The 18,682-nt window shown below is 37.0% G+C and overlaps 1 protein-coding gene across 1 annotated transcript; it reads left to right on the top strand.

The window, feature by feature from the left end:
- Positions 1–5,384: 5,384 nt before the first annotated feature.
- On the top strand, positions 5,385–16,080 carry LOC133871765 (proteinaceous RNase P 1, chloroplastic/mitochondrial-like). Its single transcript, XM_062309183.1, has 6 exons — positions 5,385–6,653; positions 6,920–7,009; positions 7,112–7,293; positions 7,600–7,720; positions 15,578–15,646; positions 15,767–16,080. Exons 1-6 carry the CDS (start codon positions 5,481–5,483, stop codon positions 15,878–15,880), a joined length of 1,749 nt encoding a protein of 582 aa, XP_062165167.1. The 5' UTR covers positions 5,385–5,480; the 3' UTR covers positions 15,881–16,080.
- The last annotated feature ends 2,602 nt before the right edge of the window (positions 16,081–18,682 follow it).

Below are 18,682 nucleotides of genomic sequence, written 5' to 3'. Positions count from 1 at the left end.
CCAAACTAACCTTTGGAACAATCCTTATTAAGAAAAAAAAAATTCAAGAGTTTGTTGGGACTACCACATCAACATTGTGAGGTAGTTATAGGATAAAAATGTGGTTTCTAGTTTCTCAAATCTAAAAATAAATGTTATAACTCACATTTTTATCTCATAATGTTAATATGGCAATCTCACCTAACCCTTAAATTTTTTTAAAAAAAATAAAGATTGATCCAAGTGTTGGTTAGGACTGTCATGTTAGCATTATGAAATATTTGTGGAATAAAAAAGTATTTTCTAAGCATTACTCAATCTAAAAAAGCATAATGTCATACATCACACATTTATCTCATTATGCTGACATAGCAAGGTCTAGCAACTATTAGATTTTTTTTAACCAGTGCTACATTAGCTTAGAGAAATAAGGTGTAGTATTTAGTATTTCTTTTCTTTTCATTTTAACAAAAGCTGTTATATCATGTCACGTCAGCCCTCAGAATAATGGGATAAAAGTGAGCTATTGATGTGGTATATAGCCTCTCTCATCTAAGAAAATAATAATCCAAGACTCCAAACTATACCTAAAATGCGTGGTTGATTAAGTATATGCAAGTATAATACGAAACTTAAAAATTTACAACTATACAAACATTGACCAAATATAAGTGTAGGCCTAACATGTGCTCCTTAGCCTACTCCTAGTATCACTAGGATTACCTTTTCTCTCATCCTAACTCTAATGGGATTAGGTTTTCCTATGACTCTAAGGTATCTAAGCCTATAAATAGAGGTCTCAACAACACAAGTTACACAAGTAACAATTGCAAGAATCAGAATTTTTTAGAGCAAAATTCTCTAGAGTTTGAGAGCTCACTCACTTAGTTATCTTTAGTTATCGAATACAAGACTTAAAGGTATCTTCAATACCCTAAGGAGTCTTGCATGACTTAGCCTATTTTCTTTGAAGTACTAATGGTCCTGGGATCCTATTCCGCTAAGCACTTGTTGCACATGTTGATCCCAACAGAGTCATGGGCCATATTATATGAGCAAGGCCCTATAGTCCAGTTTTATTTATGTTGATTGCCATTGGATCTAATGGGTCAGATAAGTAACCAGTGTAGCCATGTACGCATGGTGGTCACAACCGCAAGGCATTGTTAGCAACGTGGGCCACCCCAGTTCGGAACCGGTCGGGCTGTTAAATGATGGCTGCTATTGTACGTGTTGGAGCACCAGTGTTGTACCAAAGGTTCTTACAAGAATGTGCAAACCCACCAAGAATGGGTTAAAGGCTTCAATAGACCATATGGAGTTGAGCTTTGACTGTAATATTAATGCTTATTATGTATGTATATTTATAGTGCATTGCATTCTTATTCCTACTTGTTATCAACTACCTCAAACGACGATTCATTTTAAATTGGAAAACATTTTTATTAAACCATGAGTTCACAAATATATAATTGTCTTCCACATGTTATTGACTCACTAATTCGTGAACTTACACTTGATTTTGTTTCCACCTATAGTCAAAATCATCTTTGAGGAGCTAGATCATGTTTGGTTGTAGCTCATGTTGGTTGGTGATGGAGATACACGTAGCGAGCTCATCAAGATCTTATATTTATTGAATCTTGTTCAACTTCAAAGGAGATCTCTTGGATTGGACCTTGAGACTTAAGATCTAGTTTATTTCCTTTATGTTATTTTGGGAGATTTATACTACTTATTGATGTTTTAAGAGTATTTAAGGATTTGTTATATTTTAGACAGCTATCTTGTAATGTGTATTTAAATTCCGCTGTATGTGTATTTTATACATAGTTAATAGGTAAGAAATCTCATTGGGCTTATTTACGTAGTAAATAGATCTAGGGAGGGAGGCACACCAAGTTAACTATTAATCTAGTTAATTCCCAGGGCGTTACATATATGCTTGAGTTAACTTGGGGTTTAGCCATTCTTTTGTGTGATGTATGACCCTTTGTCATTTGGTGACAAAAAGGAGGAAGAATATTCGGGATCCAATTTGCAAAACTGGATGTTTTAATGATATATCAAGTATTAATGTTGGTTGATATCTGATCTATCTTGATATATTTGGTCATCATTTTTTTTTTTTTTTTGGGAATGGTAATATTGAAATTGATGATTATGAGTTTTGAATTTAAAATTCTAGAATTTATTCAATATCTTTTGTATCGTCTATGCGTGTAATGAGTTTATTTGAGTGTGTCATTCAGGAACAAGGACCAATCTACTTGTTGTTTGATAGGTTATGATTTGTTTCTTGGGAGCAAACAATGTAACTCATGCATTTGTAAGAGTTTTGTCGCTAATTGGTCAAATGGGAAGTTTATTAGGTTTTTGTCTTGGCTTATTCGATGTCCAAAACTTTGTTTTTATTATTTTGAAGATTGGGTAGTTGTGTACTTAGGTCTACAAGTGAAGATGGTGAAAACTGCTTCAAGAAGACAAGTACAGCAATGGATGTGTGGACACAAACAATGTTGTCTAGACATGGTGCATTCGAGAGACTATATGTTTCCTATTGTGTCCGGAAATGGTCATTTTGGAAGATCAATGTCCAGACATGGATAGAGATGTCCAGACATGAGTAGCTTCAAGTAGTAAGTGTTCTTTGAACTATCTGGACATGCTTGCGAATATGCAAAGGTATGTAAGAATCACTAGCAGTGATGTGTGGACATAAGGCAGGCAAGGGAGTACATGTTCCCTGAGCTATGCGGACAGACCTACAGACATGAAAATTTTGGAAGAATAGTGTCCGGAGATGAAGGACACTTGTTCGAACTTGGAAGGCGACTTGGGCATGAAACCTTAGTCATGTCCAGACATGAAAATAACCCATCCAAACAGCGCCATGCATAAACACAATTTTCTGTCTTTAAAAGGCCTATCTTGCTTCTATTTTCGGTATCTCTCACACACAAAATTTCATAGCTTCAAAGAGGGAGTAGAGAAACTTGTCCTAATTCCTTGTTGTGTTGATACACAAGGATCTTGAGGTTTGTGCCAAGAGTTTTGTTCATGTGTTGAAGACTCTTGAAGTGGAGATCAAACAATGGTGTTGTTGCTTCACATTGTTCATCAACGAAGTCTACCGGTAGGTCAAGAATGATTCTATGAGAAGTGTGACCAGCAGAAAGCTGGAGCCTAGTGAGGAGCTTATCTGCGCAAGGAGTCTAGAACGTTACAAAGGGTTATAAGTGTGTTCTGTACTTTTATTATTATTTGTAGTAGAATCTTAAGTTTGACTACCCCTAAAAAATTTGTTCTTGGTGTTATGGTTTTTCTATTCGTCAACAAAAATATGTGTCGATGATTTTTCATTTGTTGGTTTGATATATTTATTATTTATATATTCACTGCAGCATTTTAGTTTAAATTTATAAACTACAGCCTTTCTTTGTTTATTACGCTGCAATGGGGTCTAAATTCGGTCTTTGAGTCACTACAACATGTTCTGCGTCACTACATAAGCTTCTTCTTGTAGTTTCTTTTGCTGAAAAATACAATTATTGAATAAACCTTAATATCTTTAAGATTTATTTAGAGAAAATCCAGCCATTGAAACATTATACCAATTTAGCACACAACATTGTTGAGCAAGCTCAGGATGGAGGTAAACATTGTCTTGTTAATCTTTTCTTTAATAATAGAAAAGAAGGTTGCCACTTTTATTTTATAGATTATGAATTATATATAATGCCACTGGCAGCCACCCAAACACCCATTTTTCTTTTCTTTTTAAAAATAAAAAATAATTTTTTAATTTTTAATTTTTTTTAGTTTTTTAATTTTTTAACTTTATTTTTTCTCCGAATTTGTGCAATTAATTATAGTTGAATTTAGATTTCAAAAAATCGAACACAAAAACGTGTAATTTTCCTTCTTTTTTTTCATTTAGTTTTTTTATTTTTTTTTAATTGAAAAATAACATGTTACAGGAGTATTATAGGCATATTTCGACAAAATTGGCATTTTTGAAATATTTTGGTAGTTTGAAAGGTCAGAGTCCAAACGTTGGTAGTTCTTAGAGTTGCTTACAAAACGATTAACAATTTGAAGGGCTAAACCGTAATTTTTTATTTTCTTTTTATGTTAGTTATTTATTGTTTTAAATGTCTCTTTTCTTAGTTGTAATGATTTATTTGATTATTCTTTATTAGTTCTCTTTTAGCATAGATGCATATCTCACAAGTCACTTCCATTTGCAACTTTCATCATTTATAATCTCTTTGCATAAATGAATAGTATGATGATTTACATTTAGCACTCCAATATTTCATACTTATCTCTTTTAAACTAATAAATTCTTTCAAAATAGTAAAAATACTACTTAAATGGAGGCTTTTATCTTATATGTTGTGAACATTAGATTATGCCTCTTTTCTTCTTCTTTTTTTAAGTAATTTCCCTTAGCTTCGATGACAATACCTCTTCACATGTTCTTTTATGTCAATTTTTTAACATAGTTAAAAATTTTCGAGAGTCACATATTAGCATAAAAAATCTTGCAAAACCTTGTTCTTCTAGCTAAAGACATTACTTGAACCAAGATGCTTTCAAGGTCACGTAAGATAAGAAAAATAAGAATAATAATAATAAAACCTTAATCTTTTTTTCTTTTTCTTTTTTTTTTTAAAAAAAAGAATGAATTTTTTCTTTTCCGGCTACCCCCATTTTGCCCTTGCGGGTGGCTGGCCATAGGGGGTGACTCGAGCCACCCCCTGGCCAACATGAGATGGCTGACCACAATTTTTTTTTTGTTAAAAAAAAAAGATATTTTTTTAATAATTTTTTTTAAAAAAAAAAAAAAAAATTAAGGTATTTTTTTATGAGTAATGTTTCATGTACAACAATTGTACACACTTTGTACAATAAAACTGATGTGGAAATGATTTTCACAATAATTGTACATACTTTTTTTCACTTTCACGAAGAAAAAAAAAAAGAAAGTAAAAATCATTTCCGCATCAATTTTGTTGTACAAAATGTGTATAAATGTTGTGCACAAAACATTACTCTTTTTTATTATTTTTCTCATTATACGTTGCATTGAAAGCATAAGTATCATATGTGATACATGGCCACGTGGCAATCGAGATAGGTATTGACATTTTAAGGTTCATTCAAAATATAGACGGAAGTTTTAACTGAAAATATCCATCGAAGACAAATACCACCGTGACGCTTTTTGAATCCAATGTTTTAATTTAGGACGTAACAACGGTTACCTTCACGGCTTTACCTTTGAGTTATTTAACTTCTTCTTTTTTTTATCTTGTTATCTTTTTTTTTCTTCCACAAAACACGATTCTGTTGTCTGGGTGCGCTTATTCTGAGCCGTGTTTGGATAATTGGATTAGGGGTTTTAAAAATCGATTTTTACTTCGCACATGATGCTAAGTAAATGGAGAATCGCATCCACCAGTACAGGATTTGGTGCGTTTTTGTGAGGGACAGTGATGCTACCCGGTCGTTCTCTTGTAGCTGTACCCTCACTCGCCAGACCCTCTTCCCTCTTCTCCTTCTTCTTCTTCTTCACCAAATTCCCACTCGCCGCCCACTGCAACACTCGCCGCCCACTTCTCCGCTATCAGGCATCCACCTGTTTGTTCACCAAACCAATACCCAGCAATGAATGTTTCCCTTGCTTGTCCGTCAACAAGATGCGCCTGTCCACTCTCCCGGCCACCGCCACTTCACCGATTCATGGTTCCTCCGCTTCATTGCCTGCCGATACAGCCCTTTTCAGCAGAGCCAAGAGAAAAGCAAGGCGAGAATCGCCGGAGGGAGTGCTTAGACACAAGCTAGACATGTGTTCAAAGTGCGGAGACTTGGTTGAAGCGCTGCGTCTTTACGACGAGGCACGGGGAAATGGGGTCCCGCTCAGCCAACACCACTACAATGTGTTGCTCTATTTGTGCGCTTCTTCGGATGGGGGTTTGGGTTTGGAGAAGGGTTTCGAGATCTTTCGGCAGATGGTGACGGATAATATCGTGCCCAATGAGGCCACGTTTACGAGCGCTGCGAGAATGGCTGCTGCCAAGGAAGACCCAGAAATGGCTTTTGATTTGGTTCGGCAGATGAAGGGGTTTGGTATTGCGCCCAAGTTGAGGTCTTATGGGCCGGCTTTGTTTGGGTTCTGCGAGAAGGGGATGGCGGATAGAGCTTATGCAGTCGATGCGGACATGGTTGCGTCCGGGGTGGTGGCTGAGGAGGCTGAGCTTTCTGCCATTCTCAAAGTTAGCGTCGATGCGAGGAGGGCAGACGAGGTGTATGAGATAATGCACCGGTTGCGGGCCACGGTGAGGCAGGTCTCGGAGTCAACTGCTGGGATTGTTGAGGATTGGTTTAAATGTGAAGACGCGGCGAAATTGGGGGAGGAGGCTTGGGATGTGAGTAAGGTGAGGGAAGGAATTGTAAGGGGAGGTGGAGGGTGGCATGGCCAAGGGTGGCTGGGCAGTGGGGATTGGAGGCTGACCCGGACTCACATGGATGAGACCGGCGTTTGTGGTTCGTGCGGCGACAGGCTTGTTTGTATAGATATTGAGCCGAAGGAGACCCAAGATTTTGCTTCCTCATTAACCAACTTGGCTTGCCAAAGGGAGGTCAGGGCTGATTTTGTTCGGTTCCAGGTGCGAAGAATGTCTTCCTTGTTTTTCTCCGACGTGCTTTTTATTTGTTGCTGTGGTTCTAGAACCAGGAAAGTTTTTGTGTCTTGCATATTGCTATTATAACTTTTTATCTAGTTTTTGATTTGCTTCATATGCATATATTAGTGTATTCTCTTATATTATATGAACTGTTCCAGTACTTTGCTATTTCTGTATGCTTCGACAAGTAATTACATAGAATGATCATCAGTAGCATCTTGATTGATTTAGAAGGTGAACTCATTCAGGAGTGGCTTCAGCAACATGGTCCATTTGAGGCAGTTGTAGATGGTGCCAATGTGAGTCTTATCAACCAACGTAGTTTCAGCTTTTTCCAGGTGAGTGAGATGCTTAGAATAAGCTTTATGCCACTCTTATCTTTCGAGTCCTTCAAAGCAAAATCTATGAATTGGGTGCTTATTGATTTCTTTTGGTTGTAGCTTAATACTGTTGTAAAACAACTACGTCAAATGAGTCCTTCGAACAGATTGCCCCTTATTATCTTGCATAAAAATCGTGTAACTGGTGGTCCTGCTCAGCACCCTAATAACAAGAAGTTGTTAGAGAGTTGGAAAAAGTCTGGTGCACTTTATGCTACTCCTTCTGGTTCAAATGATGATTGGTATGTTTGCATATATTCAGTAAATTGAAATGTAAATGCGTTAGATTGTGGTGGCTAACAAAATATTATATGTTTTGCTTATGAATGTTGTCTCAACACATTTTTTTTTCTTTTTTTTTCTGATGTTATGCACAAAAATTCTCTTTGACTAACCCTGCTGAACTTGATCTTTGATTTTTAATTAAATGAGCTCTTATTTAATATTGAAAATCATTTTAAAATTAAAAACTGCTGCAAAATTTATAGCTTGATTATGACCATCCTGAGCTAACTTCTTTTAAAAATTTGTTCCCTTGTTTTTTACAGGTACTGGTTATATGCTGCTGTTAGTTGTAAGTGTTTACTGGTGACAAATGATGAGATGAGGGACCACTTGTTCCAACTGCTAGGCACTAGCTTTTTTCCAAGATGGAAGGAAAAGCATCAGGTACATCCCTATTTGCATTTGCTTACATATAGTTTTGCCATAATCTAAGATACTCTTCTGTACGGAAACATTCATGTGCAAGCCCAACTAAGGCTGTGATTGATTATTTATTATCCTACTTCTTATCTATGTTTGGTGCAGGTTTTAAATGCATCTCTCCATTTTGTTAAGCAAAAGATAAAGAATAATTTTATGATGGAAAAGGCCTGCTTTTTAGTTTACTTACGTTTTCTAAGATAAACAAGGCAAGAGAAGAGCATGCTGTTTTAGATAATCATGTTTAATTATATATACATACGTTACAATGATGATTTTCAAAAATGAACATGCTTTTTTAGAATAGGGCTGCAAATGAGCTGAGCCTCTCGTGAGCTGGTTGGGCTTGGACCGTTTAGCATCTCAGCTTGGCTCATGTAATGAACCCACTCGAGCCTAAATTTAGCTCATTTAAGAAATGAGCCCGAGGCTGAAGTAGTGCGGCACAATTGAAAGCTTGTGAACTTTTCTCTATATATGGTTATTAGTCATATGATCATCAACCTCCCATGTGAACAAGATTCAAGTTGTTAGATAGACAGAAATCCATGGCCAGCTAAGCCTTTTAATTACCAAAACATAAACCTCTCTCTCTCTCTCTCTCTCTCTCTCTCCAATCCCACTTTTTTTATTGTTGCTATATAGTTGTTGTTCATGGCTCCTTTGCCATGCAGAGTCTCAGGTAAGCAGTTTTGAAACTAGTTAGACTTATGGATCTTCCTTAGATATATGTAAGGGTTGGTTTGATAGGATTTCTAGGTAGGAATTTTTGGGCCCTCCCCTCCCGCCATTTCTCTCTCTTATTTGCCTCAAGTTCCAAGAGTATCAAAAAGAAAAATGTTAAGCTATTTAAATGCCAAGAAATAAATGGGGTTTTTAGGATTTTCGTAGATTGTCTAGACTGCCATATATTGAATTTTAGGTCTCTCCCCTCCCTCCACTTCTCTCTCTCTTGTTTGTATTAATTTCCAAGAGTGTCAAAAAATAAAAGTTAAGCTATTTAGATGCCAAGAAATAAATGGGGTTTTGAGGATTTTTCGTAGATTGTTTAGACTGCCATAGATTGAGCTGGATTCCAGACTCGGGCGTGAGCTTCACTCATCAAATAGACAAGCAGCGCATGACAGCATTCTCCTTGGCTGACCTCAAACGGATCTCTTGAAGCTTGACTTGAGCTTGGGTTCAGTATTAGTGATAAGAGCTGCACTTGAACACACTAGTACTAGGCTCGCTCAACTCATCTACTGCCTATGTTATAAACTATGAACCAAATACGCCCTTAACTTTGCAGGATACCAGGCATGGACTATATATTGTTGAAATCAGCAATACTTTGGAGATTGGATGGTTCCCATGTTTGTTACCACTTCTTGTGTTTGTAAGTCGTCAATTGATGCATAAGAGTCTATAGGCCACATTTCCTGTAGAATGGAGAGAAATACGGCTTATGTTATTTCATAATTATATGATTTGATCAACCTTATATTAAATGGAAATTTTGTTTTGTTAGGTCTGAACATAAAAAATAAATAAAGAAAAAAAAATAGTCTACATGGTTGAACTCTCTCATTATTGTTTTGCAAGAATTGAACTCGATGCATATACCAACTTCACCCAACTCCACTCCTTTACTAAGGCAAGGCCTAGGGGCTCATAGTTTATTACGACCCAAGGAAGTGCTAGCTATATTTAATGGCGCTTCCTAAAGTCACTTATAGCCTAGTCTCTCCTAATACACAACCAATTTAGGACTTACACGTACACGTTTTCATTTTCCATCCACTTTTTGTGGGACTTAACTTTCACAATTTGGGGTATCGCAATCTTTCCTGCTCAATTCTTGACGTCCTTGTCAATACTTACGTCGTGTTGTAGTGCTCCAGTATTACATGACATTACTATGTTGGCTCTAATTACATTTATTAAGACCCGAGGAAGCTCTAGCTACTTTTGCACTATATCTTAAAAGAACTAATCAAAGTTACAGCTTGAGCTCTCTAGAATCACTTATGTAGTCTAGTTCACATTGTACACAACCAACGTGGAATTTTCACATGCACGCCTTTATAATTCACTCACCTAGTGTACAACTTATCTTTCACAATCTATGGTATCACATAGTTGAACTCATTCTATTAATTTAGTTCGTTGGAGGCCTCTCTTGATTTTGTTGTCCAGCTAGTGAATTAAGGCTGATCCTCTACTACCCAATAGGGGTGAGCATGGGGAGGGGCGGGGCGAGGAGGGGCGGATTTTTTTCACCCTTTTTGCCCCCGCCCTGCACCCCTGTGGGTTGTGTAAACCAGAACCCGTGGCTGCAGGGGTAAACAGTGTATCCGCATGGTTGCGGTTTGTGCGGGGTGGGGTTGTGTGGGGGCGGGGGTTGTGTGGGTATCCCTGATTCAGGCCAAATCTATGTGTTTCAAATGAAAGAAAGATCAAGATTCAAGAGAAACGAAAATACCTTACTGTGTCGTGCGTGCCTCCTGGGGCTGTGCTGTCGATGGCCGTGTGTCGTGGCCCTTGTGGGTGTGCGAGCTTGGCCGTAAGTTGTGATCTGTGCGCTGTGGTGGAGAGCAATCGCGGTGGTCGTTCTTCCGCTCCACCGTCACTTCTCTCTTCACGACTTCACTCCAACCTCCTGCCCCTAAACACGGGTACAAGTTGAAAGCCAGCAAAAATAAAACCAGAGAGGGAGAGGGAGAGACCATGGTTGCGAGGGCAGAGAGACGGAGTCAGATAGGAGATCTGAGTTGTAGAGTTGCCGGCGCAGGGAAAGAACTCGAAGAAGAGAGGGGAAGAAACTAGAAAGAAAGAAGAGAAGGGAAGAAGAGAGACAAAGAACCTAGAAAACGAAGGAAGAAACTAGAAAGAAAGGAGAGCAGGGGAGAAGAGAGACGAAGAAGAACCTAGAAACTGAACAGCGGGGTGGGGGGGTTAGGGTTTTTTGTTCTTATTGCGTTGCGGGGTGAGGCGGGGACCCGGGGATTTTTAACCACCCTACCCGAGACCCGTCCCGCCCTGCACGGTTTGATAAAAACTCAAACTGTGCCCGCAAAAGAATAACGTGAAAACCGGCCTGTGCAGGTCGGATCAGGGCGGTGTAGGTCAACAGGTATTTGCACACCCCTACTACCCAATATCGTGTTTTTAAGGAAACATACTATGTAAGGTCAATTGAAGAAAAATGGCTGGACTAATTTTCATAGCATGCTCAATATCCTGCAGTTAAGAAATTTTACATACCATCTACCTATGTATGAGGGGCTAAATAACGAAGCTGTTAATGAACAGCTTGGCTTGGTTTGATTAGGGAATTATTTAGGCTTAGTTTATTCACATACGGACCAATTTTGAGCCATTTCCAAAATTTTCTAATAATAGCGCAAACCAAAATGTTTGCTTGCATACATACATATTGGACAAACACCCTAAAGCCAAACCAACCTGAGTGTGGGCTTATTTGGTCTTGAGTTATTATTAAGAAATTTTAAATGTTACACCTCTAATTAACTTTTTGTTGAATTACCATTTTGATAAATCCCCTATTTGATCACATTGTCACCCCATATCTTTTATGCATGCAAAATATCAATATGATTGGAGATTAAAAACTACCTCATCTACAGAAGGCGCAATTTTATATTTATCGTTTAAAACTATACAAAAAAGAAAAGTGAATGCATGGATTAGATGGTAAATGGCATCCGATTAATATGAAAGTTGGTATGCATGTTAAGTAGAAAGAGAAAAACTAATCAACTAGTAGCAATGTAATTTTTTTTTTTTTTTTTTTTTATAACTAATAAACCAATCTCATTGAAAGCATAAGGCGCCCTTAAGTAAACAAGAAGTATACAAAAGGAACCACCTAACTAGAAAGAGCAAAACAAACAAGGAAGTCACTTTAACTAATCAACAGAGGAGATACATAGACCACCATCCATAAATATAATTAAGTAGACCCTTTCTTTCGTGCTTGGTCCAATGTTGATTGCGTGCTGGAAGGCAGGATTGATGACTGTCAAGCAAAACATTAATCCAATTTAATAGTTCTTGGATGGTGTAATGTAGAAATAGTTACATCAGGTGTAACTTGAACCTGACTCATAAATTCTTCTAACTTTAAGTAAAACGACAGGGTTAACAGCACATTTTGTTGGACATAATCCTACTTTTTCTGCAATTTTTATAAATTGCAATTACTTTTCAAAAAAAATAAATAAATAAAAAAATCCTACTTTTTCTGCATCTTTAACCATCAAAGGTGTCCTAGTAAAATCTTTCTTATTTCTCTCCTCCCCCAACGTTATATCAGTTTCTTACCTTTCCGTGTCTTCTCTACCTATTTTCTCTTCTGCATTAAATAATATAGGACTAGAAGACAGTAATTTTCTTCAATTTTACTAGGATATTGGTCTCTTCTAGTTCGCAGAAAGATTAGCTTACTTAAAAATTTCTTTTCTAATGTTTACACGTCTATCTTTTCCTCCTACCAGCAACTCTCTCTCATAATGAAAAAGACATCTAGGCATCATCATTTGCTAATGAAGCGTTGAAGATCAGTTTGACTGGGCCTTTGCAAGTGTCTACGGCCCTGATGCTGATAGGATAGAAGGCTTCTTTGGGATGAGCTAGTTGGCTTGCTCAGGTGGAACTTATCTTGGTGCATTGGGGGTGATTGTAACGTCACTCGGTTCCCTAGTGAGATATCCAATGTAGCTCAATTATGCCCAACTATGATGGAGTTCTCTGATTTCATTTTTTATTAGGGCTTGATAGACCTCCCTCTTGTCGATGGTACTTTTATGTGACGGCCCAAGGAAAAGCAATAGCTACATCTAAGCTATCATCCCAAAAATAACTAGTCAATTTGGAGTCTCCATATAATCCATTATAAAGCCCAGTTTTCACTTAGTAACTAGAAAATGTGGGGACTTAGCATCCATGAGTATCTTTATAAACCTCTCACTCTATGTGAGCTATTAATATCTTTTCAATATGGGACCAAAGTGTTACATTTTACTTGGTCGAATAATCGGGAGCCTCCCTCTTGGTCCAAGATTGAAATATTTATTGTTTCCTCGGCTTTGAAAGCTCAATTTTCAAGTTTGTCCCAGAGAAAGCTTCTTAGGCTATACTCATATCATTTCCCGATTCTCCTTGATTTTGGTGACTTCCATAGGGGAAGAAGGTACTTAAAACTTGAGAACATGTGGCTGAAGTCTTGAAGGTTTTGTGGATAGGGTAAAACAGTGGTGTGACTCTTATCACTTCCATGGTTGTCCGAACTTTGTTGCGGCCAACAAGCTCAAGGCCTTGAAAGTTTATTTTTAGGAAGTGGAATGAGGAGGTGTTTGGCAATGTAGGAAGAAAGAAAAAGATCCTTTTGGAAGAGGTTTGCGCTTTTTGATATCATTGAAGAAGTTAGACCACGAAGAGAGAATGAAGAAGGCATAAGTTTTAAGTGAGTTAGAAAGATACTCTCTCATGGAGGATGTGAGTTGGAGGTAGAAATCAAGGGCGTTGTAGTTAAGGGAGGGTGATAAGTGCATGAAGTTTTTCCACAAAGTGGCCAACTCCAATAGAAGGAAGAACTCCATTGATTCCTTGTTGATTGATGGCACACTTTCTTCTAACAGAGTGGAGATCAGCGAGCATATTGTCCAATTTTATAAAGAGTTGTATACCGAGCAATTTAGTTGGCGGCCTTTGTTGGATGGCCTTTCCTTTGATTCTACTGGGGAGGCTGAGTCTATTTGGATGGAGAGAGAATTTGAAGAAAGGGAGGTGTTGGAGGTGGTGAAAGCAATTAATGGTGACAAGGCGTTGGGGCCATGATGGTTTCTCTATGGCGTTCTTCCAAGCTTGTTAAGATGTGCGAAAAGAAGACATTATGGTCTTTTGTGACTTCCATGCTGGTGGTAAGTCTGAAAAGGAGCCTTAATGCTAATTTATCGCACTCATTCCAAAGATTCCAGGGGTGGTTGATCCCAAAGACTCTCGTCCGATTAGCCTTGTGAGTGGCATTTACAAAATTGTTGCTAAGATTTTGCCAAACAGGCTAAAGATGGTGTTGGAGAAGATTATCTCTAAGTTGCAGAATGCATTTATTCGGGATAGGCATATTCTAGATCTTATTCTTATTGCCAATGAATGCCTTGATAACAAAATAAGATCTAGGGAGTCAAGGGCACTCTGTAAGGTTGACCTAGAGAAAGCCTATGATCATGTTAATTGGGATTTCCTAATGTACATGCTGAGGAAGTGTGGTTTTTAGGGTAAGTGGTGCTCTTTGATAACTCATTGTATTTCTACGGTGCAGTTCTCAATTTTGGTGAACGGCACTCCTACCGGCTTCTTTAGTAGCTCATGCAGCTTGAGACAAGGGGACCCTCTATCCCCTCTGCTATTCGTCATTGTGATAGAGGCGTTGTGTAGGATGATTTTTGCTGCAATGAGTGGGAGATTGTTATCTGGCTTTTTGTACTTAGTGGCGCCTTACGCTTATATATAAAGTTTTCTTACTTATAAAAAAAAAAGATTGTTATCTGGCTTTTCGGTGGGGACAAGGATTAATATCTCTCATCTTTTGTTTGTGGATGGCACTCTGAATTTCAGTAGGGCAAACCCAAATCATCTACGACATTTGCGGTGCTTGTTTTTATATTTTGAAGCTGCCTCGAGCTTGAAGGTTAATTTGGCTAAGTCAGTAGTAGCTCTCTTCGGTGATGTTGTTGATGTGGATGGGCTAGCAAGTATTATGGGTTGTGGGGTTTCCCCTCTGCCTTTGAAGTATCTTAGTCTTTTGTTAGCGGCCTCCTATAAGGCTAAGTATATTTGGAATGGCTTTGTTGAGAAGATAGAGCGTCGCTTGGTTAGTTGAAAAATGATGTATTTATCTAAGGGTGGTAGTGTTACCCTTATAAAGAGTACACTTTCCAATTTACCTACGTATTTCATGTCCCTCTTTCCTCTTCTCACTAGTGTTGCAAACCGTATTGAGAAGTTTCAGCATGATATCCTATGGGGTGGGCTAAGTGAAGAGTTCAAATATCACATGGTAAGTTGGTCCAAGGTTTGTTCTTCAATCTCTGAAAAAGGGTTGGGGGTTCGGAACTTGCTGATGTTCAATCGAACTCTCTTGGGGAAATGGTTATGGCGCTATGTGCGTGAGAGAGAGGTTTGGTGTATAGTTGTGGTAGATGCTAAATTTGGTGGCTCGTAGGGTGGGTGGTGTCCTAATGAGCCTCATGGAACGTATGGAGTGGGTTTATGGAAGAATAGTAGAAGGGGTTGGGGGAAGTTCTCTAGCCAATAATTTCTTAAAGAACTTGGCAGGCTGATAATTTCTTAATGAAGGTGCTGTGAGTCTAGTGGAGTCTAGTAGGTTGCCTGTGCCTTTTGGTTCCTTTGTGAGAACACTACAATTTTCTCATACATAAATATAATCCAGAGATAGTTGTTTCCTTTGAAGAAACTGAGAGCAGAGAGCACTCTCATTATAAGATGCGTTGTTGGCCCTTTTCCTTTACATGGTTTTCCACAGCTATTAAAAAAAAGCCAGTAAATTGTCTCAGGAAGCCTAGGTCAATCTAAATTCATCAATGCCTTGTGAAGAAGACTTATGTAGTGGACTTTTGCACTTGGCCTAGATAATCTTTTCGTTACATTTTCCTTTTAAGTTATATGTTTTTTTGCCCAAACTATGAACTTGGTTTTTTGGCTGACACAAATCAAGTTTCCCAGAATGAGTTTGTCATTGTGTTGGATTATTGTTTTTCCAGAAATTGAAACTTGTTTTCTGTCGATAATTTGCAGGTTCGACTGTCGATTTCACAGCGCGGAGCAGCTCTACACATGCCTCCCCCTTATTCAATTGTAATACAGGTAAGATGATCGACACTTGTTCTTGCTAATCACTTATTTAAGCTGATTATTAAGAACAAAGATTATACTGGTTCGACTGTCGTTTGTGATTGAAGTTAATGTTGGTTGATGTAAATACAGGAGTCAGAAAAGGGTAGTTGGCATGTTCCAACGACTACAGGTGATGATCTTGAGTCCCCAAGGCAGTGGCTGTGTGCCACTAGAGCCAAGGATACATCATCGCCTCATCTCTGAAGACATTTTTCAAAGAGAGAGAGAGAGAGAGAGAGAGGCTTTCGTGGATCCTACATACAAAACACTTTTCAAATGCCACCTCCACCAAATCAATTATCAATTTATTTTTTTTATCTTTTTTTTTTTAATTTTAAAAAAAAAAAAAAACAATATTTTTCTCAAAAGTTTACTAAGCTAATATTGATTTATGATCTTGTTCAGTCTCGTGTTTTATTTAATTATGCATTAATTCAAATATTCAATTGTGTTTATACTTTTTGCCAAATGGCAATAATAAGCTAAACAATAAAATGAGAAATGATTGTTGCACAACTTTTGACACAACTAACAATTTTTTTTCAAATTAACCATTGGATCTGTTTTTTCACGTGGGTTCTAAATATTCAATGGTTGATCTTAAAGAAGTTGTTAGAGTTGTGCAAAAATTGTATGAAAGTTGTAAACATATCATATCTCCAACAAAAAACATTCTCATTCCTCAAATTCCGGTTGACCTCCCTCCTCTATTGGTGGAAGAGGTAGCAATTAAGTACATATGCTTGTGAAATAAAATCCATGTTTCAAACTACGCCCTATTTGTTTCGGCCTAAAAAAATTTTGGAAAAAGTTTTTTTTCATATTTTGGATTGTTAACATAAAATATTAATCAAACTTGAAATTGTTTTAGTTGATTAAGAAAAATAACCTTTAGAGCATTCACATAGCTCTTTATTTTTGGTTTTTTTCAAAAAAACTTAACAGAACTTACAAAACATGTCATTTAACAAACTCTTACTTGATGTTAAATTTAATTTCATGCTTTCATGCTCTTTAAATATAAAGAGCCAAAAAGTAAATGTTATTTCTTTTTGAATGTTCTATCTCTTTCATACTTCTTTCATTTCAAATTTTCAACCGATGTAATTTTTTAAAGCAAAGAACCTAAAAGTTGGTTTCATGAATAAAGTAGAATATTTGGTTAAAGTAGAGAAAAATTTAGAGAGTTTGATGTTTAGTGATTCTAAAAAATGGCTAGCTAAATCAATAAAAATACATTTTTAAAATTAAATTTGGAGAAATTTTGAAGAGCTCAATGTGAATACTCTTACTAGGCTTAAAATTGTTTATGTTTCTCATTCACATAAATCATTTTTTGGTGTCTTTCCACTATTCCACACGAGGGGTAGGCAATTGTGAGAGAGCCTCTTATAGAGACTACCTACTCGAGCAGGTTTCGGGCTGCTAGAGCACCTGCCCAAGTAGGTTGACCCCACAAAAGCAATCTCACAATTATCTATTCAAATTGCAAGCAATATGGGTAGACAATTTTTGTGGATTTCAATCCAACCTTCAAAAACCTTCTATTCTCACACTCTTCCTCAGTTGCTCCTATTTGACGTCTCTCTTCTTTGTAACTCTTCAAATTATATGAATATTTGGTCATTTTCTGTAGGAATCAAATGCCAAAAAAAAATTTCAAACCATTTTCAAGGTTGTAAACAAACAACATAAAATAGTCACTTTTTTTCGGAAAATGCTTTTCAGCAAAAAGTATTTCTGATATAAAATATTTTGTGCCGAAACAAACAGGCCTTAATCAGAATGAAGATGAGTATTTTATGTTAATAGAATTTATAATTCTCTTTACTAGATGTTGTGGACCTATTAAATATGTATCCTAGCAATTTGTAGTTGAGGAGGCAATCATGTTTCTGAAACAACCTTAAAGTTTTGTTTACCTAATGTTATTCAAAGAAAGAAAATGCTACTTATTAAAGCATAAAATAAAGGGATAATTGCACTATTGGTCCTTAGAATTGGTATGAATTACAAATCACTTCATGTGATACAAAAAGTTCATGGACGGTCCATGTGATAAACTATAATTACGAATCACTCCCTGAACCCGTTTTCCTTCTACCAAGTAAACAGATTCCGTTAGTTTGCCACGTCATACCCAATAAAAAATTGATACGTGTCCATTACAATATATATATATATATATATATATATAAACTTAAAAATACCTGTGGGCAGATGGAAATGTGTTATGAAATGTAAAAGATGGATATGGATGGATTTATAGAATGAAAAAAATGGAATTAATGAACTTTATATTGAAATTGATAAAAGCTTGATTAATTCGAGCTTAGTATGGCTCCAAGAACCAGAATGAGTTTATCAATTTTCGTATCCTTCTTTCCTATCGACTAGGCTTGTAAAGCTCCTCTATTTTCTAACCACTTTAACAGCTAAGCCTAACTAAACTAATAGCCCATTTAGCTAATGCACCCCTACAACTAAATGCTCATTTATTCAATATAGACCTAAAGCCCATACCAATACATCCCTTACAGTTATATCCAGAAAATTCTAAAGCTAAAACAGAGAATAGATTTCCCAAACCCGCCCATTTATGCAAGAACAGCTAGGTACAAAGTAAAGAAAAGAGATAATTACATTTTCCTCCGTGAACTATCGGCCTCTGTTAACATGCCACCACGAATTGATATATTGACTAAAAGAGAGCATGCAACTACTATTTTTGTACCTTTACCCTCATTCTGTCAATTAAATTCGTAAAAAAACTCAAATACCTTAACTTAAATTCAGGACTTATAAAAAATAAAAATAAAAATACTGCCACCGAGGAGGAGGGGGGTGGCATGCGTGCCACCCCCACACCCCCCCCCCCCCCCCCCCCCCCCCCGGGCAACCATCCACTTTCTCTTTTTTTGTTTAATATTTTTTATTAATTTACTGTTTAAGGGCATTTTTTTTCTTTAAATAAAATTTAATGTCTAAACATTGTATATTCCATCC

This window comes from Alnus glutinosa, chromosome 6, assembly GCF_958979055.1.
Source record: "Alnus glutinosa chromosome 6, dhAlnGlut1.1, whole genome shotgun sequence".
Classification (NCBI taxonomy): domain Eukaryota; kingdom Viridiplantae; phylum Streptophyta; class Magnoliopsida; order Fagales; family Betulaceae; genus Alnus; species Alnus glutinosa.
This window is presented reverse-complemented; position numbering and strand designations above follow the sequence as displayed.